General features: G+C 39.4%; 1 protein-coding gene across 1 annotated transcript in view; it reads right to left on the bottom strand.

Annotated features, from left to right (window-relative positions):
• Window positions 1-26,284, bottom strand: part of CCDC68 (coiled-coil domain containing 68) — a 34,056-nt gene extending 7,772 nt beyond the window's left edge. The window contains exons 1-8 of the mRNA XM_028103003.2: window positions 26,165-26,284; window positions 24,957-25,043; window positions 21,290-21,430; window positions 19,975-20,100; window positions 18,126-18,254; window positions 12,676-12,758; window positions 5,565-5,670; window positions 4,190-4,273 (exon numbers count right to left, since the gene is read on the bottom strand). Coding sequence (XP_027958804.1) covers window positions 4,190-4,273; window positions 5,565-5,670; window positions 12,676-12,758; window positions 18,126-18,254; window positions 19,975-20,100; window positions 21,290-21,430; window positions 24,957-25,043; window positions 26,165-26,281 — 873 coding nt within the window. The 5' untranslated portion in view covers window positions 26,282-26,284. The remainder of the gene's footprint in view (window positions 1-4,189; window positions 4,274-5,564; window positions 5,671-12,675; window positions 12,759-18,125; window positions 18,255-19,974; window positions 20,101-21,289; window positions 21,431-24,956; window positions 25,044-26,164) is intronic.
• Between the last annotated feature and the right edge of the window lie 493 nt (window positions 26,285-26,777).

Raw genomic sequence — 26,777 nt, 5'->3', positions numbered from 1 at the left:
CTAGAAATAGGCTAACCATGGCTCAAACACTCACCAAATTCAAGTACCTGGTAAAATATCACAGGTTCAAAGATGCCCTTCCTGACTCCCATCACTCTATAACTATCCATTGTCACATTCTACACTTTTCAGAGTACTTGTCCCTCCCTTATTAAATTGTTTATTTACTTGTTTATGTGTTTATTATCTGTATCTTCAATTAGTAAGCTAGAGGAGATCGGGGACAGTCTGTTCTGGGCATTACCCACATACCCAGCATTGGAAACATTTCCCGGTACATCATAAACACACAAAACTATTTGATGAATCAATTAAATTGAGGCGGCTTGGACTTTTTTTAAAGCTGAAATGGTCATTGTAAAACTCCTTGCTGTGAAGGAAAAGATTTATTTACCGAAGATAAGAAATTTTGAGAATACAAAGATATTCGTCAGATACTGCTATAGTTTGAAGACTCTTTTATGAAAGAACACATTAAAAAATAGAGGCTTGAATCGAGCTATGTACAGAGAATCTGAGATAGTATTGAGTGGTGTTTGCACATCACTGCAGAGAGTCTACAATTAACCAAGAAGTTCCCACGAAGGGAACAAATCTGTTGCTTTCTCACATATAACACTGAGTAGCTAATCAGCAATTATTTGCTGCATTTGGAAATACAGAAACAGAGTACAGTGGAAACAAATACATTGTTCCGGTCTAACTATCAGACCACAAGGCCAATTGGATAATGTACTGTACCTGAGCAATCTGAGTTAACTTGCCAGCCTATTTAGGATGGTAACATTTATTTTGGGGATGATATAAATAAACAGACACAACTAAAGGACATAAAACTGGATTAAAAGCAGCAGTACCATTGATACCTGGATCCTGTGATGATAGCTGGCACTTAATTATGTCTGGCTAGAACACAATGAAGTGAAAGCTCAGAGACGGATCAACAATATCTCCAATTAAAATGTGTGACCAATGTGCAATGTGTAAAGCAGTAGGGCATTGGAGCCCAAATAGGCAGATACACCACTGGAAGAGATTTCCAACATAAAAACTCAGTCTAGGATAATAGGCACTTCAAATTCATGAAGAAAGGCCAGACTTCTCAATAAAGTGAGACAACTACAATGTTAGATCCCTACCTCACACCAAGCTTCCTGAATTACACATAAACTTGGATTTAAATGGGATTCCCAGTCCAAAAAGGGAACCTGAGCACATGTGTTTATCATCTCTCCCTTCTTAGATTTTATTAAAATAATAACAAAGGAGGGGCACTTGGGTGGCTCAGTTGGTTAAGCGACTGCCTTCGGCTCAGGTCATAATCCTGGAGTCCCTGGATCAAGTCCCGCATCAGGCTCCCTGCTCAGCGAGGAGCCTGCTTCTCCCTCTAACCCTCCCCCCTCTCATGTACTCTCTCTTGCTCTCTCAAATAAATAAATTCTTTAAAAAAACAATAATAACAAGGGATTTCTAACTATTAAAATCCCTAGTAATGAAGAGGAAAAAATAAGACTATGAGCAGATCAGAAATATCAGGACTGAAGGACTGAAAGTGAGCAAAAACTTGACTTCTAGAGCAGAGGCAGCTGCAGATGAGGCTGTTGTTGCTGAGAGAGATGACTGATCCAGCAGAACCCTGGGAGTCAGAGAGCACATTATCAAAAACCTGAAAAATGGATATACTTTGAGTTACCAATTCCACTTTTAAAAATTTATCTTAAGGAAGGAAGTAAATATACAAGTGATCAGTGATGTTTGTATAAATATGTTGAATTCAGTGCTGTTACAAAAGCAATACCAAAAAACAATCTAATGTCCAATAACAAGGACTCAGTTAATTAAATTATTGTATATCAATACAGTGGCTATTTTAAAAGATAACGTAAATGTAATCTGATTGGTAAGCAAAGACTTCTTGTTATATTGTTACATAGAGAAAAAAACCTCTTTGGCATGGTCTATGATCCAGCCCCTTCCTACCTTTCCAATATCATCCCATACTATTCCATCTAACTCTTCGATTAGAAGCACTCACAATGGCTCCCTGTCCCTCTTCCTGACAAGCCCTACCACCCAATTTTTCACTAGGCTCAGATTAAAATTCATTTTCTTAGAGAATTTCTTCCCACCCACCAAGCTAAGTCCTCCATCTAGGTATTATCTGTCAGAACATCTTGTTCTTTCCTTGCAGAATGCTTCCATAATATTGCTAGTTACATGTTCATTTATGTGTCTGTCTCCCTCTCTAGACAGTCAATTCCAGAGTGCGGGGCTCATGTCCCTTTTGTCCAATACCGATTTCCCAAACTTAGCCACTTCCCCAACTTAGTCAGTTTCCAAACTTGTACACCACAGTAGCCACTCAATAAGTACTTAGAGGATTAACAACAAGATTGATAATGTGAACAAATGAATGAAGCTTAAAAATACAATGAAACGGGCATAATATTATGCCATGTAATACATACACACAGGTATGGAACAGGCACATCGAGTCCCACAGAAATACAGATGGACACAACTGTGCAGAGTGATTACCCACGGATGGCAAGTCTGCGTGATGTTCTTATTACAAGTACTTATCCGTATTTCCTAACTGGTATGGAATGAATGAATATATATTACTTACATAAAAATAATATAAGAAAAATATTTTATCAAGTAACATTTGCCAAAAAAAGCCACTAAGTACAAAAAGAAGTGAGGAAATCCCTGTAGGGACATTTTTTTGGGAGGAAGAGGCTCTAATGTGGTCTGAATCCCATCATCTGAACCCCTCAATGTAAACTGACCAGCCATTACTGGGCACTTGAGTGGACACGAGTTTTGAGCCAATTATTCCCCCATCCCTGCATTTTTCAGCTGCACAGAGCTGCAAGCATGGTCTTTCTCAAATAGCCATGTGTAGCCAAAAGAAGGTGAAAATCTAAGGAAAGTCTGAGGCTCAAAGGGTTCACCCTCCAGAAGAGAGAGAGAACAGCGGTCCTCTGGGAAGGGAGAATTGGCACACCACGGCTCTGGTTACAAAATTTAAGATGTAGAACTATTTACAACCTCTTTATGTTAGGATGACTTGTTCCTCTGTCTGGGGAGAACTGAGAGAACAGGTGGTGAGAGAAAAGGTGGGGCAGTGTGCTGGGGGCGTGGTCTATCCTGGGGACGAGAAAAGTCCCCAAGGATGATGAGGTGTCTGGCGGCAGTCAGAGCATCTCTGATTCCACAGGACAGGACAGTGTGGTAGGGGGACAAGCAGGAGGTCGAAATACTACAGAATGAAGGAGAAAAGGTGACTAGGCCCAGGCAGTCAGTGAAGAGCCTCTGAGAGAGGCAGAGGCGGCAGCACTGAGCACCAGCTAGAGCCCAGGGGTAGGCAGGGTGGCGTCTTCAGGTGCTCCAGCCTCAGTGGGCTTTGCTGCATTTCCTGGGAGGCAGGGCGCTGCCAAGCCTCGGCCTGCAGCTGAAAGCCTATAAAGGGCTTCCCTAGTGTAGAGGGGAAGGAGTGGGCAGGAAGAAAAGCACGTCTTATCACAGTAAGTTATAAAGTGTTATGTTATATTTCAAAACACTGAAAAATAAAACTACAAGAGGCTTCTTGACGTGGATGAGCCCTGAGGCAAATCGTGCAAGCGACGATGGGTGTGAGTGAGGAAAGAGGAGGAAACAGGACATCTCAGGGCGGGAAGGAGACAAAGACATAAGACAGCAAACCCAGCCATCTGGCCAGAGCTGAATTCACCCAAGATGGTCTTGACCGAACTTCTAATTCAAGTCCACATGGACAGATGTGTCCCCCCCAGTAGAGCAAGCATTCTGGAAAATTTGGATGAACTTTTAACAGTTATTTCATAATATTTAATACTAATAATTTAATATTATAAAATAACATTTAATACTTCAACAATTATTAGGAGTACCTCTCCCACAAATCTATAATTTCTTATGCACAGAAGATGCACATGCACACACATTCACAAAAAGACACTCATATACCCACACAGACACATGCATGTACACCCACACATACTCAGGCACAATCACACACAGACACACACGCCCACCCATATACAGACTCACTGTGTCATTCATACACAGGCTCACAGATACACCAAGTGCGTGCGCGCGCACGCACACACACACACACACACACACTCACATTTACACTGAACTATACAACAGACTCCCTCCTTACCTGGGCTTCAAGTATGTTAACTTTTTCTTTCAGATTTTCAATTCTTTTATCTTGTTCTTTTAAATTATTTTTTAATCCTTCCATCTAAGAATTAGGAAACACAATTGGAAAAATCTTGTCAGACAACAGGGAAGTTACTTAAGTCAGACACTGCACAGGTTTCTGTGGTCCACTGACATCCATCAAATAAAAAAATTAAATCCCAAAGCATTAGCGGATTCAGTAGGTTATAGAAAAGAGCAGGGCAAATTGGCACCTGGAGATGAGAGCGTGTGGGCAGTCCTATTAAACATTGTAATCTTTGGAAAACCTGTTTAAACCAAACCCCGTGGGCATGCCTCCTGTGGAGAGCAGCTTTGGCCATCCTTCTATGTTTCCGACACACAGTGCTTTCATACCGCCGATGCAGAGGCCTGGCCATCACACAAGGCCACCGCCCAGAATGGGGAAGCTCCCCAGGGCAGATATCTGGTCAACCCGCGGCATAATGAGGTGAGCCTGCTTTGCTTGGGAAGAAAAGCATCTGCCAAAAAGCAGTGTGCAACTGGGGAGGTGGGGTGATGACCAGAACAGAGTGGGAAGAGAGGAAACCCACAGGTTCTAAGGCAGGTTCTGCCACTACCAGCCCTGTCACTTAACTACTGCGAGCCTCTGTTTTCTCATCTGTCAAAGGAGAACGTGGGCTGCCCCCCTACATCCTTCCTGGCTCCCAAGCGCCATGACTCAATTCTCTGGCCTTTTGGTGAGGTCCTAGCCAAATGGTACATCTGAAAGGACTCTTTTTGGAAACAAATATTAGGTAGTAAAAAATGAGTGAAGGTCTGATTTTAGGTCGAAAGCACAGCCCCTGAACCAGATCCACAGAATTCTTGAAGTAAATCGTATGAGTTCACAATCCACCATCCATCTGTCTGCCACCAGCCTTTCTTTCACCTGCCAAGATGTTCCCAGAAAAGAATGGCCAGGCGACACCCCCGCCCCCACACACCCTACTAAGTAAATTTACTGTTTGTGACGTTATAAAAACAGATCCTTGCTTCCTCAAAAAGGGCTGAATCTTGTAATCTCCAAAATCTTCTAAAGAACAGTGTACATTATCTGGCCCGGAACACTTAAAAAAAAAAAAAAAAACAACACTGAAAGCTGAAGAGCAGTTAAATACAATTTCCCAAATATCTTCATTGAGAACACTACAGGGGTTGGCATACAGACCGAAGAAGGCATTGAAAACAGAGTCGTGTTACATGGGAAGAAAAAGGAAATGTCAGCGGGGAGAAAAATCTTACTGCTTGTAAAGTCCAGGCAAGCTGCCTGTATTCAGTCTTCTTACTGTAAGCATACCATCTACCAGAGAAACACACGTGGTTAATCTGACCTCGTGGATGACACTGCGCAGGTTCTGATGTTGGGAATGAATCACAAACTGTAGATGAGAGATCTGCTCCTGGAGAAGGGAAATCTCCATCTGAAGATTGTGGCAACTGGAAATGCAAAAGGAAAAAGATAAAGGTGTGCTGAAGCATCGTGCAGCCATTTTTTACAGCTAGGCTGCCAGGCTCTCCTCACACACGACCCTATTACTGGGCATCGTGCGGGAAGGACGCAGGGGGCCCCATATGCCATGCAAGACATGGAAGATCAACAGCCACAGAGCAGCCTCCGATTGGCTCAGACAGGAACTTGAATGAGTATATCCATTCATGTCAAAAGCTCCCTCCTGGCCATCTGTGACTTCCCTCTCCAGGAGGGGGTTGAGTCAAACTGCACTGAGCCCGACGAAGTACTCACAGAACTAAACAGTCTTGCCTAGGAACACCCACACACCAAGCACTCATCAGAATGCCCAGATAACCACATGGGGGGGCCAGGAATGGAGATTTTTACATATAATGGGAAACCAATTTCCAATGATACAGAGGTGGTTGTATGTTGTGGATTGCCTGTGTTTGTCTTTTTATTATTATTATTATTATTATTATTATTACTATTATTATTTTGTCTTCCTGCTTTGGGTAATTCTACTACCTGTAAATAGGGCATTCAAAAAAAGGAAATTTAATTCCAGCTAATAGTTTGAGTCCCCATCAACCTTTGTGAAAAAAGATAGATGAAGGTTGAATTTAGATTATTCATACTTTCCCAATACTCCATTTAGGTAACTGGAATTGATTATACAGCTTTTGACTTGCCAAGATTTTCTTCTTGCCAATATTATTGGAGTTTTGAGGCAGCGTGCACTGTGGCAATCTCACCAAACTTGGGGGCATTGTGACTGGATTCACACAAGCTTTCTCAGCTTCTGTGTAACAGACAGACTAACTCCTACTCATATTACTTTACAAGAAAATACTGTGGACTTAAGGAGGTAAGTGAATATGCTTTTGGAAAGTAAGCTTTTTGCACAGCAATGTATTAATATTTCTTTAGCTATTAAGGTTTTATAATTAGTAGCCAACATCCAAAGCAATTGCAATTCTGATTTTATAGCCTCTACAGATATTACAAAGGTCGTGGACACTCATGTGACATTACAGACCATGTTCTCATTTGAAAAAAAAAAAGAGAGTCTCATTTTGTTTCTCATCATGTACTGAAACATTGCTTCTCAAACTTAATATGCATTGGAGGATCTTATGAAATCATGAGGGATCTTGTTAAAATGCACATCCGATCCAGGAGGCTGGGATAGGGCTTGAAATTCTGCATTTCCAATAGGCTCCGGGTTGTAACCAGGGGGTATGCTTACCCACGCTTTGAATAGCCCAGCACTGAACCACTGAGGTTGGCTCAATAACATATGTAATATTCTCTCTCAAAGCCAAGTAATTTGCAGGCAACTTGCAATATTTAAGACAGTCTTTTAATTTTTTCCCTCTTTTGGTTTTGCATGAGAGAGCTTTAAAAACTGTTTTACTGTAGAAAAAAAATAATTTCTATGAAATCATAGAAATTCTTGCATAAGTACAAATATTGCATAATGACAGCCATTACTATTTATTTATCCTATGGAATTAAATAATTCATACTATAAAAATACTGTGCAATTACACAAAATATTATGTAAAATGTAGTTCATTATTGTTCATAGCATAAAAATTAGAACACTCTAAATGTTCATTAATAGAAGACTAATTAATTACACTATATCTGTGCCACTTTTATTGTACGTATACATATATATCACAGGGATAGACCAACAGACTTGATGTGTATCAAAGATGATTTGGCAGAATGTTATAAAAAGGATGATCCTTTCAACAAGCGGTACTGAGACAACTCTATATCCATACTAAAAAAATAAAATGAACATCCTAAACTCATAAGAAAAATAAATTCCACGTAGACTGTAAATAAAGCTGGGGACCCAAAAGACTTTCAGAAGATAATACAGAAGAACATCTTCGTGAATGTGCAATAGACGAAGATTTTTTAAAACAGAACTCAAAACAGTATTGACCACAAAGGGAAAGACTGAGAATTTTGACTAGACAAAAATAAAAAACTTGGGAGTCATCAAACAAGAGGGAACGGGATCGCCTCAGAACCTCAGAAACTCAAGTGATTAATAAAGGCATCGTACCCAGAATATATAAAGAGACATCTACCAATCAATATGACAGATACCCCAGCAGAAAAATTAGAAAGGGACTAGAGATACTGCACACACACAAAATGCGTTGAGGACATATGGATCAAAACAGCAGAGAAGGCGAACAGAAGTCCAGCCCACAGCCGGTGGGGCTAAGATCCAAGACTGCTCCAGTGAGGAGCGAAAGAGGAGAGAAGTAGGGAGGGAGCGGTCAGACTCAGGATTTCCCTGGGAAATAAGGAGAAATACCTCAGGATGCCTTACAGAGGCAGGCTGGCTTTGAATATTCATTAACTGTTCATAAGCCCATAAGAAAATTAAACATTTAAAAAAATTTATAAAAATATTAAAGATGAGTATTCATAATGTCTTGTTGTGTACTATGATGACCCAGAACTCAGAGCAGAGGGAAAAAAGGGTGGCTTTAGGAAGATGGGGTGGGGTAGATGTTACACTCCTCAAAATACAAAGCTCAGGAAATTTCCCCACGTATTCTGTGATGGTTATTACCATACAAGTCACTGTAGATGAATAGAAATCTGAAATAGGTCTCAAGATGGAAGAAAATAATTTCTAGAAGCACTCTTGAAAACACAGGGCTTTCAGACTTATTTGCATTAGTACACTAGAACGGGGGTTAACAGAAGTGGCAGAAATTCTCTCTTAGATAGACCAATATAGTTCAATAAATATGAAACTAATCACCCATTAAAGGTCTTTAAATGTGAGACTATACTGAAATAAGCTGCCACCTGAGCTCCCTTTAGTCTCTGCTCTTTCTGTTAGAGCAACTCAGTCTTAATAAAGAGGTACTAAAGCAAAACCAGCAGGAAGAAAACATTACAAAGGCCAGGCCTAGAAAAAGACACCGAGCCCTTCTAACAGATGTCTGATTCATGCTCTGCCTCCCAATGCCTCAATATAAATATAAAGTAAATGCTGAAATTAAAATAGAATTGAAAATCTTATACTTTGGAAAGATGTAGATGTGTTTTTCCTACCCTTCCCGTTGAGTACAACCAAAAACCTAGAGACTGTATGTAGACAAACTCAAGAAGGCTCTGAAAGGTGAAGAGAAGGCAGACCAGCTCAGGACTTGGAACCTAAGGCATAACACAATGGTGAGCTCCCTGGGCTTTCTTTTTGCCTCATATATCCCAGACTTGGAGCTGAAAAGGTCTGTAGTCTGGAAATGCCAAGGAGAGCAAACAAGAAAAGCCCCATCAACAAGAGAGGAAAATCTTGGTCCTATTCTTTTGAGGAAGGGAACTGAGGATCTTCTCTCCATGTGGCACTGAGGGAGAGTGAACAGAGCACCATTTCTGATATTCTTCCTCTTAGGTTCTTTAACGTTCAAGAGAGAAAGTCTATCCCATCTTTAGCTTGCAGAAATGTGAAAACAAATGGCTTAGCCTTTAGTAATATGGGATGATTGTAGCCTAAGTACTTGGCAAGAAGCATACCCTCAATCACTCTGATGACCAAGGTCTGCCAAACACTTAGTCAAAGGAAATTGAATTAAGAGAGGATTGTCTCTCTATCCATTCATCAGGATACTTTAAAATCTATCTTTGGGTTAACTTACACCATCAGAGGGCAGCATTATTCAACCATGCCATACCTTACCCTCTGCTCCTCACTGTTACAATGGCTTTGATTTCATAGTTTTCTGGCATCATTCTATCCTTTTTTGAAGGATTTTTTTGAGGTAGAGCTCCTGTATTTCTCCAAAGGATAACTCTAAAATGGACCTTTGTGTTTGTGATGTCCCAGGGCAGAGGGACAAGTTGGGAAACTGCGATCTGCTCATAGACACCCAGGGGAATTAGGAAACCAGTCCGAGGGAAAGCCTCCAGAGGTCTCCAGAAATGAGAGAAGGTCAAATCTCCTCTATAGCAGAATGAGCACCGACTGTTGTGAGAATTCTAGAGTCCAAACTCCCAGCTCTTACAACTTCTGAGAGGCTGTATAATCGCTTCACCAATTAGAAGCTCAGTTTCCTCCCTGAAAAGTCAATGAAAGGATTAAATTAAATAAGGTACCTGGAGTTACTCTATAAACAGCAAAGCACAATACATGTGTTGGCTAGTAGTGATGGTATTAGAAATATGGAGTCAACCTTGTTTTTCATGAGATGCTTCTGCCAAATCTCTTAACTCCCGTTAAAAGTAATTGGGATTAGCATAATATAATTGTATATTCATATCCATATGCAAAAAAACTGTCATTTTCTCCTGAATTATAGAATACTTAAAAGTCATCATTTTTAGAGATGCTTTTTAATATTAGAAATGCCAGGTTAGAACATATTGAATCTTTTCATCAAAATGGCAGAGAGTCCTGAAACAAATAATACATTATATGTTTAAAAAAAAAAAAGAAGATAGTAGGAAGGGAAAAATGAAGGGGGAGAAATCGGAGGGGGAGACGAACCATGAGAGACGATGGACTCTGAGAAACAAACTGAGGGTTCTAGAGGGGAGGGGGGTAGGGGGATGGGTTAGCCTCTTGATGGGTATTAAGGAGGGCATGTACTGAATGGAGCCTGGGTGTTATATGCAAACAATGAATCATGGAACACTACATCAAAAACTAATGCTGTAACGTATGGTGATTAACATGACAAAATAAAATTAAAAAAAAATAAATAAACAGATTGTTTAAACTGAACTAAAGAGTTAATTAACTTAGACTTATAGAGAGAAAAATCTATAAATAAATGTCATACAGATATAAAAAAAAATGGCAGAGAGTCATGGCACCTGTCAAACCCACCATCCTGCCCAAGGGAAATGTAATCACCCAGAGCCCCCTGATTAGGGGGCTCTTTTGGCGGTAAGGGAAGGCCACCTGTAGGACTGTGAGTTGGTGCCTGCCAAAAGGCCAGTGGTTAGATGACAATGTAGGAGTTTGGTGAACATGAACAATCTGCCCAATACAGGAAGTAAGTATTAGGCCCACAGACTCTTTCCTCTGCAATTTGAAAGGAAAATGAAGAATATAAGCCAGCTGGAGGAAACCACTGAAAAAAGTTAATAAATCACACAGGAAAAACAAAGAACAAGAAAGAGTGAAACTGTATGAATACACATAACTGAATAGGAGCAACAAAATAATCTGGTTTTTGAGAACACATTAGATGCTAAAGGGTGGTCTTCCTATCTTCCCATGAGATGCATCTTCTTTATGGCCATATCTAATCAGTCTTCACCTACCAGAAATCCTCTTATTTGTGGTAGCTTTACCAAGTCTCTATTGCTTTAACCTAAAGAGTCTGGCTCCTACTGATTTCATTTTCTTGTCACTTAGCAGAGTGAATACCTCTACACACAGACAAATAATAAGTAAGATAAATATTTGTGATGCCTACAATCTATGAAAATTGCATAAGCCTGGATGTTCAAACACCTTTCTAGAAACACAAAACATCCATTTCCCTCAAGACATTTCTAAATCCTCCCTAAGAGCTTTCTGAGAATTCCCTATAACAACTGCTTATATATAATAGAACAGAAAGAACAGTTCAGTTTGGTTTTTAAAATGGTTACATTTTTGGCTCGAAGACTGACAAAAACCCTATTATCAATAAAAATCATTTTTAAAGGGAAAAAAATCAGACTCAGATTGTCTGGACTCTTGATGGAAAGCATAGTATACCAGCCAGTAGTTCTGCTGTATGCACAGGCTCTTTTTAAAAAGAAAAAAAACCCAACATAACCCACAGATTTACTTAGAGTTAAGTTATGAGTATATGCAAGTAATTCTGAAGACCTATGAATGTCTTCCACAGTACTTCTTCATTTCCGACAGAGATGAGCAGTGCTATCCTGCACTCTCTTAGAAAGCTCCCTACTGGGGCTACATGCTTGTTCACAAAGAAGAATATGGGTAAATTAATACCTGTGGTATTCCAGTGTGTTCTGAATATGTAAGTGCAATTGCTAGGGTCAGACCAGGTCTGGACTTTGGCGTATGTGGTTCAGTACATGACTATGAGCCAGACGGAAGGCAGAAGCTTTGGAGAGATGAGAAGAGAGAGATAATTGGAAAGGAACGAGAAACAGAAAAAAAAAAAATCAAAAACCAAGAGAGAGGGATGTTTGAGTATATATTACTGGATAAATGAGAATAAGAATTTGTACATTCTGAGGAGCATCAAAGTGCTTTATATCCTAAGAAGCAATAGTTCCAGATGGATAAAAGAAGACCTCAAAATAGGCTTGACTTGGAACATTATATCAGAACCTATAATGACAGTGGCAGGTTTAGAATTAAAAGAGAAGAGAAGGGAAGGGGGACAAAAGTGAGGAAATTTTATATGTTATCAGTTATCACATGATGTTCCAGAGAATTTTTTTAAAAGCAGCGAAGTAATGCAGCAGTTGGGTGATAACCATGATCCACGCCAGCCCTGTACTCAGGGCTGTTAACAGCTTGTGAATTATGAGTATTCCTAAGTAAGTCCAAAGAACTAAGAATGCATTGAGTAGTTCCTTCATTCTCTACAAAGTTGGGGAGCACCATAAAAGGATCTTACAGTTCCACTTGTGGGCTAGCCAATTTGATGCATGTTATAGCAGAGACCCTTTAACAAAATCAGAAGCATCAGGGGGAATGAAGCATCCTCTTGAGCACCCAGGGTCAACAGGGAAGGGACAGGCTCATTCATTCTTCAGGAGGATTAACCCTGCCCCAGTTGCCCAGTACCTCCAGGGAACTCTCCCCAGTGGGAGGGAGGGGAGGTACGTGGCTGTTAATATTAAGTAATGTCCCTTTGTCCTGCCCCTTCAGCCTTCCTGTCTCCTTGGAGGGTGCTAGCCTTCTGTCCATTGGCCAGTGGACCATCGGAGAGGAAAGGTATCAGGAACTGCTTTAGTAAGGAGGGAGATCTGCAAACCTTTTAGCATATGCAGCATTGGATTTGAGTTGCAGCAGCTTGTTTTCCAAAGACAGTTTTTTTTCTAGCAGTGTTTTCTTTTCCTAGAAGAAAATAAAGTACAATTTTATTTATTTCTGTGCATGTGTGCATGTGTTTGCTAAGTCACTCTTGCAAACTGTTTGCAAAAGACACTTCTTATAATATTAGAAAATATGTGTTAAGCTAAAGAGCTCATTTCAGACGGCCACTGTTACAACCACCCCAATGAGACCTGGCCAGGCATTCTCCTGTGTGGTTTCCAAGTAGCTCAGGGACAGGTCAAGACTCGTTGTCTTCACTCCCTTCACTTGCCTGGAGAGGTTTTGCTCCTCCTCCAGCCACCTACTGAAGTATACCGTGCTCAGTCAAACTCCTGCCTCTCTCCATCCCACCCTGAATACAAACTGGCAGCTCATCTCTCTAGGCATTGGCTCTCCTCCATCCCACCTGCTTCTCCTACATTAGACCAAGTCGCTGGTATCCAAGGACACTACTGACCTTATACCCTACCTGCTCACATGGCATCTGTCAGAAAGTAGAAAAGTAGTAAATGCCTTTTTAGTGAAGGATCAAGGCCACAGGCAATAAAGTCACTTCCTAGTTAGAATATAAGAGAAATTTTGACATGGAGAAAGAAAATATAAAGAAATACCTGAATGTCATTATTAAATTCTTTCCATTCAAAAAAAAAAAAAAAACAAGTCCATGAAAAACCAAGTTGGGATGATTGTGGGTTTTTTTTCTTTTAATATTTGATGGTAAGAGATGTTTTGACACTGTTTACAGGGCTGTTTAAAACCATTCCAGGGTGCCTGGGTGGCTCAGTTGGTTAAGCGACTGCCTTCGGCTCAGGTCATGATCCTGGAGTCCCGGGATCGAGTCCCACATTGGGCTCCCTGCTCAGCGGGGAGTCTGCTTCCCGCTCTGACCCTCCCCTACCACACTCGTGCTCGCCCGCTCTCAAATAAATAAATAAATAAATAAATAAATAAATAAATCTAAAAAAAAAAACCATTCCTGCTGCAGTACTCATATGGCTAAAATACAAAATGCAGTGGGAATCTCTTTGGACATGGACTGACCTAGTTTTGAAACTGTGACTGTAACATGTTTGTTGAGAAAAACTAGCCAAAACTTGGAAAACAAAACCATGTATGATTTTAATGTCATATTGGGTCATTGTTGAATAACCAATTCTCATGGAGAGTTTCTCTGTGTTTGACTTTATTGTTTATGATTTGATTAGAGCCCTGACTCTGTGAAGTTGAATGTTCATGTGTAGATTTCTGCCTGGTAGAAAAGATAATCCCTCAGGTTATGGTTTGATGGTCTTCAAAAAAATTAACCAGCTTTGTATCTAATCTAGTAATCCGATCCTATATTCCTTTTTTCAAAATGCCTATAAATACCCAGTTTCTCAAAAGCTTCTATTTAAACCAGCTTTACCATCTTACTGCTTCCCTTATTAATGAATGAGTTGAGTAAAATATCAGACATGTATTCATTCTGTATTTGTTTAAGTCGTGGTTTTTTAAGTCATGACTTTCTGAACATCCCTAAAATGGGGATAATACTACCTATATTGAAACGTTGGGATGGTTGGAGATATTATATGTGAAAGGCCCACATGCTTCTTTCGTACATATTAGGACCTTGATTTATAATAATTTGAAGGCGCCAAACACTCCCTATCTTAGGCGCTATTATTTTTTAAGTTTATATTAATTTTTTCAATTTTTTCCTGTAGCATTCTTGTCACATACAGGAATTTCCCTTGTGTTCCCTAGCTGTGTTTAACTTATTTTGGAGGGATCACAGGTATGCCTTGTAAGCTTATTCTGATACTTGGATCATCAAAGAAACACAACCCTGATAATATATTTTGACTTTGTAGGGAGGAAAATGGTGTGTAACATTCTTCTTAATGGGCTTACTCTCCATTAATGGATCTTCATAACCAGGGTTCAAGCAAACTGGACAACTGGACAAGTAAACATTCTGCCCTGGCCAAGGTTCCAGCATGAAGCCTGGGCTCTTAATGCTTCCTCTCGGACAACACGGAAAATCACACCATACTGTCCAGCCCTTTTTCTCAGGGACAGTGTCTTGTGGAAGAGGGAAGGAGTTCACAGCACCACCCAGTGGGCAATGCACTCTTCCCAAAACTGCTGCACTCGGGAGCTCAAGAGCTCCCTCGCCCTACTGATCAAAGTGGAGAAGACACCAATTTAAATGATTGCCATTGTTAACATCTAAATGATTTAGGAACCAACTATATCATTTTTATCCGACACCAGAGAAGATCGGGGCATAATGGAAAGCATTTTGAACTGGTAACTGGAGGACAGTGGAATCATTCCTTGTTCCCACTGCCCTCATTTATAAAATGGTGAATGAGGAACTAGATGGTCTCAAAAGCACCTCTGAGCTCTAAAATTCTAACAGAGCTAAATCAATGACAGCGGAAAACAAATATGATGCAACAGAACTGCACTGCTAGCAAAAGGAACATATGCTGTATTAAAATGCACTTATTGGGCGTTTTTTCTGGCTTATCACTGTGTTTACGGAATTCATTCTCACTGCATTCCTGATTAAAGTGGGACAGATGGTGAAGGTTTTAAGTAATGTGTTCATTACCAGACCTCATACCACTAATGGCCATTTACTGGAGCAGTGGCTTGTTCAAGTGAGTAGAAAATGAATCCTTCTCTAGGGGCCACCGACTACCAGGGCAATATTTATCAGCCTCTGCGTGGGCATTCATTTTTAATTTTCATTTCCTTTCTCAACGCATGTCTTTCTCCTACTAACACAAAAATCTAGCGTTCCCCCTCCTCTCCTTCTGATACACACCCCGCCACCTGAGGAACCCTTCATCACAGCCTTAGAAGTATTCTCGGTATTACTTTAAAACAAGAAGATGTAGTTTAATTTATTTGCTTGTTTGTTTTACAGATATAACATCCCTTTAAACTAAATATGTTTCTAAAAAACTCCTGCACAGTGCCCTTCCATCCATCCCCACCTACTTCCACCTTCCTGAGATTTCAATAGGCTCTACTCTAGGAAATTACTGAACTAGAATATTCAGGAAGGGGTCTGCATGGCCATGAACCATGGGCATCCTGTCCACTTACTTTGTCACAGAGCACCTAGAGACAGTCCACCATTATGGGTCAATATCAAAATAAATGCAAAAAAACCCCAAAAGCAATAAAACAACAAAAAAAGATAAATGCTAGGCTATCACTTCTCAAAAATGTCTGCCAGTATGTAAGCCAATCGAATTTATTCTGGGGTACATTCCCCTACCTTCAAATATGGGTGTTTGCCTCCCTAGGAGAATGAATGAAGAGAGGTATGGGAAGTTCCTCGAGTCCCCACAGAACCCAGATACCCTACATTGCAGTCTCCACAAAGAGACTATACCTGGTTCATTCACAAACAGATATCTAGCCTCTAGCTCTGACTGGTACACGGTAAGCGCTCAAGTAATTGTTGAGTAAACAGTCAAATGAACGTAACCCAGAATTCTGAGATGAACTCACATCCATTTCACAGGATTTCTAGGAAATAGAAATGATATTCCACAGCTGGCTACTAAACCTGACCCAGTGTGACTGGGTTTGGGTTTGAGGTGATCACAAGTCTAAATTTAAATGAAAGCTGGTTAATCAGCCCTATTTCCATTCCAGAATTGTCTTCCTTTCCTAAATGCAAACATTCTTTGTGCTGAATTTGTGAAACTATTTATTACAGGATAAATATTCTAATGTTACAAAGTAGTCATCCAAATGTTACAATTTGTTCAAAATATCCTAACTATAAACTGTCCCACGTCAGCAAACCAGCTGCTTGAGGACATTCTAGCCCAGCGATTCTGGCTCCAGTAAAACATTCAGTGACCCACCGCACAACACAGATGTAGCTATATATTATTATTACTAGATTCAGTTAAATTTTGTGATTTCCTCATAGGACCTTCATTGACACTACAAATTCAACCAAACTCAGTGTTATAAATTAAATTATTGGGAAATATGTAAAAAATTAATCAAATTTCCTTTGGCAAGAAACCTGAATATTGAAATGTGATGCTTCTGAAGTGACATTTCTCAGATGGCATCAACTCAAGCAGACATAAAACAGAATAAGGCTGAGAAGGGAAAAGGCAAATCAGGGAATTATTATAGTAAATATAAAAGTTTATTGGGCAATATTTACCAGCAGTCAAAACCTATATTCTTTTTTTTTTTGAATGTTTTATTTTTAAGTAATCTCTACACCCAATGTGAGGCTCGAACTCACAACCCTGAGATCAAGAGTGTCACGCTCTACTGAATGAGCCAGGCATCTAGGCACCTCCAAAGCCTATATTCTCATCTAGCCCAAATTCAGTTTCAGAGAGCCCAATTTTCTATTAGTTTGTTTTGCCACTAAAAACCCAGTGTTCCTTGGTTTGCCTGTATTCTAAATTCTAAGGGATGCATTATTAAATTTATGGGCTCACCTTTTGCATATTTTTGGAGTGTCAGCCACTCAAAGAAGGCACATGGCATAACATTTTTAAGAATTTTTGCTCTGTCACAACTCTTTTCTAAATTGTCTCTTATGGAAGTTCCAATTCCTAGAGGATGTCTTTTCTTAATGTGAATTATACCTGTCCTAATGCAGCCATAGGTATTCACAATCCTAAAGTGAACTCGGGTCGCCAAAGAATGGATACTTCACTGACTCTAATACGTGGAAATGCTATGATTACAGGGATCCACTGTATGATTACTAGTAATAGGTGGACCTTGTGATCATTCCCATTGTTTCCACTCACAGCCTCATCTGCTTCGCCTCTCTAAGCCATACATACACCAGAGAGAGAAAGTGACAGAGGATGATATGACTGCAGTATTTGATCAGCGACCGTACAGATCATATTAAGTGTGTAAGGGAAGGAACTAATATTATTCAGTACTTTCTAAAGTCTTATTTGTTGCAAAGGGCACTTACTTTCAATTAATATTTATTTTAGGGGTGCCTGGGTGGCTCAGTCAGTTGGGCATCCTGCTCTTGATTTTGGCTCAGGTCATGATTTCAGGGTCGTCAAATCAAGCACCACATCGGGCTCCGTGCTTAGCAGGGAGTCTGCTTGAGATTCTTTCTTGCCCTTTCCCTCTGCCCCTTCCCTCCCCCTGCTCGCTCTAGCATGCATGCTCTCTCTCTAAAATATATATATTATTGTTGGCTAATTGAACATAATAAAAAAAACCAATAAAATAAAATATACATATTATTATATAAATATATTTAATTATATAAATTTGTTATATTTATACATATGTAATATTTATATATTTATTTTAGTGCTATTTTCTTTCATTCTCTCCCTAACCCTGTCTGGAAGAAATCCCTTTAAATCCCCAGGGGCTCACCCTTTCCATCCTCTGTACAAGGTTCTCCAGCTCTGTGATTTGATTATGTTTTTCTTCAAGCTTTTCAGCAACTTGATTCAGATTTTCAACATGTTGCTTCAACTGCTGTTCCTTTTCGAGTCTGTTAACCTTTGGTCAGAAAAACGATTGTCAAACTCTTGCTTTTATTAAATTTATACAGCTATTCTCTCCCTCTATAATGTTGAGTAGCCAAAAAAATTTAATAATTCACACCTGATTCAAATTACTCTTTTGAATTAATGGGCTGCAACAAACTAAAGCAATGTAGAATTAATAATATATTAGTATTATTCCTAGAATGTTTACATGTGTTACCATAAATCATGCTATCCCAATTGGTATAAGAGAGATGCTAATTTAAGAAAAGTGACATTTTTGACTTTTTCTCAATGAAACTGAATTAGAACAAAAATGAAATCTTTTACTGTTCCAGTAAAAAATGTTTCAGTTTTTTTTAGTGTTTTATTTTTAATCAGAAAGTTTCATAAAAGCAGAATAATGATCCCCACTGTGTTGGGGGCTATTTCTGAGGCCCATAGCCTGAGTTGTACTAGAGACCATAGAAGTGAAGTCTACATCTGGCAGCTCATAGGCCACACTTGGGAGTGTCTCAACTGACTTCAACACGCACACACACACACACACACATCAACAATTACATTTCATAAAACTTGAGATTTCCAGCAGAAAAAAGTGTCTAGCTCCATTCCCTTGGAAACCCCAGCTGGGCATTCCTACCAGGCAACTTCAGGCCGGGGCTGAGCCCCCTTTGCAGAACATGTGTGCATTCCCTTCCCTACAGGCCAACCATTCACTCACACAGAGCACTTGGGTCCACACAAGACTGCTTGCTTCATTCACTGAGGTTCTTTATCTGCACCCTCGCATGCATGCGAGTTTCTGACCATCACCACCACATCCAGCAGCATGAAGGTGTATCACCTGCCCAGTGGATTTCCTACTGTGCTCCCCTGGGGACCTCTGCAAGGCCTGAGCTCACAGAGGCCTAGGCATCCCACCCCAGCTTCAGTGAGCTTCCCTATTTTGAGTTTTGATGAACACACACACACACACACACACACACACACACACATTGTTTTTTCCTTTTCCAGTCCTAGAATACATTCTCCAGATAAAGGTTTATTGGTCCTAGAATGTACACTTCAGATTTAAAAACAAAACAAAAAAAGTATGGGTGTGTCAGTCTGGGTGTGTCTGCATGTGTGTATGTTTATGATACACACACACATATATACACATGTATACATATTTATGTGTTTAAAATATTTTAGTTTATAGTTATATGTTAAAATATGAAATATGTATTTTAAAATATAAAGTTACACACACTTTTTCTTTTTTTTAATTTGAAGAATATATTCTAGGGTCAAAACCATTTGAAACCATTGATCTAGCCCAATTCTTTCATCACAGAGACACGGAAATCCAACCGCAAAGAGGGAGAACAACTCTACCTAGGTCATCTAGTTAGTCAAAAGCAGAACCAGGAGAGGAGTCACTGGACAGTGTCACCGGGACAGCCCCGATTTCCAGACAGGGGGGCACCGCCTCCTTCCACCTGTGTTCCACAGGGCTCTGGGCAACAGCAGCAACACAGCAGCTGGGCAACGCCCGGGTGCCAGGCTAAGCAGGGGTGGGGAGAGACCGGCACCGAAGATGGGCACCCTGCCGTGTCCAAGGCTTGCCAAAGTCACGGGGCCATTGCTTATTTTACACCTAACCTCAAAAAGAGATTTGTGAACCAACACACATACACACACACTGGGGTGTTAGTTTTCCAATAGACAAGCTGCTAGCTTAGTAGTACCTCGAGTAAGTGTTTACCATCCTCATGCTTCTTTCTAACTTCTTCAGACTGTGTTTGGTAGATTTCAAATAATCTCTGGGCCACGTTTCTCAGAGCCACTGCTCCTGCCTGTCTGGAGGCTTCCAGCTGGGAAAAGACGTCATGAATGTTTTGACGTTTACGCAAAAAGGGTTAAAGGCAGAACAGTTTAATAGGCGGTTGAAAACAGGCTGTAACTGTACCATTTGCACCCTCCTAGACAAGAGATAGGAGAAAAGACACTACGATCTGGTTAAGAGCAAAATGTAAAATGAGAAACGCCCTATTTAGGGAAACTGTCATGCAGAAGGATTTGCACTGGCCAGGCCAATCCAAAGCGCCAAAATCAATGGGCTACATTTATAAACTGCACCCTTCAAAGAGCTACCAGTGCTTTATCAGCTTATACACTTATTTGTGCTTTATCATTGATGTCCACAACAGTCCTAAAAGATGTATTTTCCTAAAATAGCAGTGGGACAAGATGTGAGGATTAAGGGTGAGTGTCATGAATCTCTCAAGGGACTTAACCTACAGAAATAATCAGGAATGGCCACAAAGATTTACCTACAGAGATATTCATTGCAGGACTGCATACATAACAAACCAAAAAAAAAAAAGAAAAAAAGAAAAAGAAGAAAATATAAAGCATCCAAAAATAGATTAAACAAAATAATGAGACATTTGACTTTGAGTGCTCTAATTAATATTTATTCAACATGAAAGACTTTAAAAAATTATTTAGTAAGAACACTTAACATGAGACTGAACCTCTTAACACATTTTTAAGTGTAAGACACTGTATTAACTATGGGCACAACACAGCAGATCTCTAGAACTGATTCATCTTGCACAACTGAAACTTTATACCCGTTGAACTTGTGTAAAATCTTTTCAATAGTAAAGTAGTCTCCAAAATAAAACAGTGAGAATTAATTTATGAAATGGAAAAGCGTTTCTCTACACAGGTGAACATACGTGTGGATCTGTGGATGTATAATGATGTCTGTTTTTACACATCCATGAAACTATCTTATTGGCTCAAAAATACAAAATTAGAAATTTCTCCTAATAGGGGCACCTGGGTGGCTCAGTCAGTTAAGCATCCAACTCTTGGTTTTGCCTCCGGTTATGATCTCAGGGTTGGGAGACTGAGCCCCATGTCAGGCTCCGTGCTCAGCAGGTAGTCTGTTTGAGGTTCTGTCTCTCCCTTTCCTTCTGCCCCTTCCCACTCTCTCCCTAAATAAATAAATAAAATCTAAAAAAAAAAAAAAGAAATTTCTCCTGATAGCTATACCTTGATTTTCAATACTTCATTTTCTTTGTTCATTTCTAAGATCTGCTGTTCTTTTCCTTTCATCCTTTCCATGAGCAGATCCAAACTGCAACAAGAGGGGTCCATTTCAGAATCAGAGCCATTTTGAATGTTTCGACAGTGCTGAAATAAAAACACACAAAAATCATCAACCTGACTATTGCTTTCCTCTACAAACTTTGACAACAGTAATTACCACTCACTATTACATATACCAAAAAAGATTCAGGTCAGCACAAATAAAATACATCTTTTGAATTTCAAGTATTAATAGGGAATTCTAGATGAAGCAGCTGACCTCTGTATTTGCTCAAATTTGATTAGATTCTTATATCAAAAAAAGGTAGAGGTACATCTTTTATACTTTTTATATTTCTTATAGTTTTAAATTTACCATGAAGTCCTTTTTAGGAGATAAATAATATCCACAAGGCCAACTTTTTTCCTTTTTTATCTAAGTTGCAGACATAAGTGCATTTTGGTTACATTGTATTACAAATGAATATAATCAGACGTAATAGTTATAAGACATAATATTCAATGTTCCATGATGTTTCACTGTAATCACCCCATATTACATTTCCAGAGATGTCAGAACTGAATATTACTGCCAGTGTGACTCAATGTAAACTCTAGCCCACTGAAAATACACTTAGAGCATAAGATAAATCTCATCTGGAATCAAGGACACACAGAAGTGGAAAGGAAATTTGAAATTATCTGACTCAACTACATCAATTTTACGACATGAAAAGTGAGGTACTGAGCCTGGGTTTATGCAGTACGTGGGAGAGCTCAAGAAAAAGCCTCTTGAGTATCCATCCTATGCTCTCTCCTCTTCCAAATTATTTCAAGACAGACGAAGGAATTACACAATTCTACATACCCTACGTGAAACAATTATAAAATAATAGCTTCTATTTAATAAGCATCTATCTACCTATGTGCCACGTAATCTTTTAGATGTTTTATCAACACCCCTTTGTCTGATTACTTAAAACACTAGAAGGCACTGTGCCCGTTATACAGAGAAGGAAACTGAAGATGAGAGTGTTTCACTAATAAGCCTGAGGTTATACCTGAAATAACTACCAAAACCAGAATTAGAATCAGTCCAAGTCTGTTTAACAAAACCAATATTCTTTTCAGTACAAAAGATGGGCTACATTTACAGAAATAAAAACAAAAACAAAAAGACAAAAAAGAATATAGTGCATATAAATAATATAGTCACTATAATTCTGTCAGGGTTTTATTTACTCTACTCCAGACGCTACTATATACTCTCACTCTCTGTATATATGTTTTTTTTTTGAAAGAGTTCTTTTTTTTTTAGATTTTTATTTATTTATTTATTTGACAGAGAGAGACACAGCGAGAGCAGGAACACAAGCAGGGGGAGTGGGAGAGGGAGAAGCAGGCTTCCCGCGGAGCAGGGAGCCCGATGTGGGACTCGATCCCAGGACCCTGGGACCATGATCTGAGCCAAAGGCGGACGCTTAACGACTGAGCCACCCAGGCGCCCCTATTTTGTTTTTTAATTTGTTAAAGAATACTTGATAGAAAGACTCTTGTAGAAGGCAGATTGCTGGCAGCAATAGATAGCTACAGAGGTCATGGATTAGTGCATCTTGAACTTTAATGTGCATATGAGTCACTTGGTGACAGATCTGGTTAAATGCAGATTCTGATTCAAGAGGTCTGGGGTGGGGCTCTAGATGCTGCATTTCTTTCCTTCCTTTTAAGCCACAGAAGAATATATACTGACATGGGAAAATGTGAGCAATATACTTCTACATGAAATATGCAGGACATAAAACAATATATACAGTAATACCATTTTATGGAAAGAAACATAGCCATATATACAAAAGCATGCATAGGAAAAAAACTGAAGGATGTACATAGCAAATGTTAATAACGGTTATCTCTAGAGAGTATAATTAGAAGCGATTATACAATTTTTTTTTCCCAGTAAATTTCACCTACCCTCCAAACAGTATCTGCTCCATGCTATTCTTTGCTGGATGCTGCATTTCTAAAGACCTCCCTGATATTGCTGTTATTCCCAGGACCGCAGCCCACACTTGGTGAGCAGCAAAGGCCAAGATCACGACGGCTAAATTCCTACCTGGACATTGTTCAGATATTGCAGGGGAAGGGGCAGGTACTTTGAGGCTGTTATTTGTCTGCTAACCATCTGAGGTTTGAGATGACCAAGGCAGACACGAGCAACACAATTCCTCTCCATTTCTAAGAAGCTACTCCTATCAAGGTCACCAACAACCTCCCCATTGTTAGATCCAGTGGTCAGTGTTCAGCCCTCCAGTTACTTGGCCCATAGGCACCATCTGACACAGCGGCCCCTCCCACCTTTCTGAAACCCTTTTTCATTTGTCTTCAGTGACTCCCCTCTCTCCTGATTTTCCTTCTAATTCACTAGCTTCTTTCCCCAGCCTGCTCTGGTGATTCTTCTTCTTCCTAAGTGTTGGATATCTCAGAACTCAATGCTCAAATTTTCTGTCATTTCTTTCGGTTTTTGAGATTTGTTTATTTATTTACGTATTTATTTTTGAGAGAGAGAGCTCCCGCCCGTGTGGGGGGAGAGACAGAAGGAGAATCCTTGACTCCCCTCTGAGCCTAGAGCCGGAGGCGGGCCTCAATCTTAGGACCCATAAGATCATGACCTAACCCAAAACCAAGAGTCAGATGCTCAACTGACTGAGCCACCCAGGTGCCCCTGTCATTTCTATCCACACTCACATGTTTGGTGATCTCCTCCAATTTCAGAACTTTAAATGCTATCCTTATGCCCCAAATCCCCGCCCTGTAGCCTGGACCTTCAAGCCCAGACCCTTCAACTCCAGAATCAGACATGCAGCACCCATTAGGAACCTCCACTTAGAGGTCTAATAAACAACTCCATAGAACCAAAATGGAATTTTTTAATCTTTTTCACCATTCACAAATATTAACCTTTTTTTTTCTAGTTTCTGAGCACTTACTATAAGAAAATACTTGGAGCTAGTTGTATTAGCTTGGGAGACCGAGAATGATAAGGGGAACAATGTTTATGCCTCAGACCCTGTGATCTGCATTCTCTGTGGCCATACTATATAGTGGACAACACTGACATTGATGAGGTGCACTTGGCTCAGATGAGCTCTAACCTGCAGAATTCAGACAAGGCTAAGTGTAGATTGCTTGATGTTAAGAATATAAGGCCAGTCGAAGGGGAGAGGGAAATTTAAGTTTATCAATTGTCTGATTGCTTGACCTAAAAGCCTAACAGCTTCAACTCTGTGAGCCTAAAAGTTTGTACCTCCGTCTGTCTTTGGGAAATGTTGCTGCCATATATCCTGGCTGGGCTGACATCTTCCCATATACTTTAGATAAGTAAGCCCCATTTAAAATATTCAAGTAAGGTCTAGTCATTCCAATCTGAGCCTACTAATAACATCTGTGGTTAAATATTTCATACACATGCCCATTAACAACTTTAGATACTGACAAAATATTTAACATTCATCATTCAAAGCTTCAAAGGAAAATTTAATAATTATATTAAAAAGTTATTTAAATAAGGTTTATACTGTTTTATGTTTATTTACTGAAGGAATAAAGTGGTACATTTTGATCCATTTATTACCTTTGTTTCTAGTTTGTGATGTGTACTGTTATGTCCTACTTCATCTTTAAAAGCTTGATTTCGGATCTTTTCCAGAGTAGTTCGGATCTAGAAGAAAAAAATATTTTATTTTTTTTCAAAGGCATTTAATGCCAAACGCTTTTTTCCTTTACACCAGCTATAGTATACCTGATTTAGTTGGAAAGTAATATATAAATACTGATCTTAGATTTAAATAACTGCCATTAACCTGACTTGCATTTAGGCTAATATGGTTTAGATTGCAGAAAATGAACATTTGGTCTTTATAATTCTTTCTCAGTCAAACCTAAAATATAACCTAAATGAATATTATACTAAAAAATAATTACTATTTAGTCATTAGTATTTAATACTACTTAATTCTATTTTTCCTATGTAGTAATTTAGTACTAATTTACTGTTTAGTAATTACTATAAAACAATTACTATTTAGTAATCACTACAAAATAATTACTAACTAGTAATTACTAGAGAATAATTACTAGCTAGTAATTACTAGAGAATAATTACTAGTTAGTAATTACTACAGAATAATTACTAAGAGGAGATCATACAAATTTATGCAGGAAATATAAGCCCCACGTCTTAGTGACCTATGGAACTGCAAGACACTCAAGATAAATTAATTGATCTGAATAAGTTACCAACTATCTCTGTCCAAATTTTTCTATCTGTTCAAAGAAACAGTTCCTAAGAATATATACTGTTGTCAGCCATTATCCCTGGATTCTCATAAGATTTCACATTTTTAATGAAGTAACATGCCAACATGGGTTACTGGGGAGAGCAACCCGGAATGTAAAAAGAAAGTGGGTAAGGAGAGACAGAAACTCAGCGAGACTCGTAAACATCTACTTGGGAACGCAGTATCAACACTCATGAAACAACTGAGAAATGATATAAAGTGGTAGGAAGTAGAGTGGTGAATGGTGTGGGGCAAATTAAGTGCTGATAGGTGTTCTGAACCTTCTGGCCCATTATTCAAGTTTACTCCACATGTGGGAACAGAGGTTCATGTCCTCAAGAGAGGTTACTAAATATATGTTGACATTTCAGCTGCTGGGATTGTCCTTTGCCAAATGTGTCCTCTCAGGTTCTATGGAGGGAGAAACAAAGCCCACCAAACCATATCAGATTGCATTTTAAAAAATCATGTCATGTTAATATGATTCCCAGCACCTGCATACCTTTCTCACATATTCGGTTTCTTCAATAACGTGAGCTGATGTTAACTCATACAAGGCAGAATTATCTTCTTTTTTACCCATTGGGGGGACCTCTGTGGTCCCTGTTACTGTTGTCATTGTGAATTCTGGCTCTAGGGAAACGTAAATCGATTAGACAAAACTAACTTCTTTGATGATATGATAATATGGCTCATAAACTGAAAGAAGTTCTGTATTAGCACTGTAATTAAATATAATAGAAAGTATTATAAATTACTGATATCTGTATAGATCCAGAAATCCAGGAATTAATTTAATATAAAAACAGCACCAGCTGAAGTATTCATTGATTAGAAGCATAAAAATCAAATTATGTGAGGGTGCCTGGGTGGCTCAGTTGGTTAAGCGACTGCCTTCGGCTCAGGTCATGATCCCAGAGTCCTGGGATCGAGTCCCACATCGGGCTCCCGGCTCAGCGGGGAGCCTGCTTCTCCCTCTGACCCTTTCCCTTCTCATGCTGTTTCTCTCTCTCTCTCTCTCTCATAAATAAATAAATAAAATCTTTAAAAAAAATCAAATTATCTGAGAAGGAAAAATGTAAAATGTTTCTTTTTTACTCCACATCATATTGGAC

The sequence above is a fragment of the Eumetopias jubatus genome, unplaced genomic scaffold (assembly GCF_037043125.1).
Source record: "Eumetopias jubatus isolate StellerSeaLion01/CBP00866 unplaced genomic scaffold, mEumJub1_p1.0 scaffold_16, whole genome shotgun sequence".
In the NCBI taxonomy this organism is placed as follows: Eukaryota; Metazoa; Chordata; class Mammalia; order Carnivora; family Otariidae; genus Eumetopias; species Eumetopias jubatus.
Note: the sequence above shows the minus strand (reverse complement) of the source record. Positions and strands in the feature narration are given on the sequence as shown.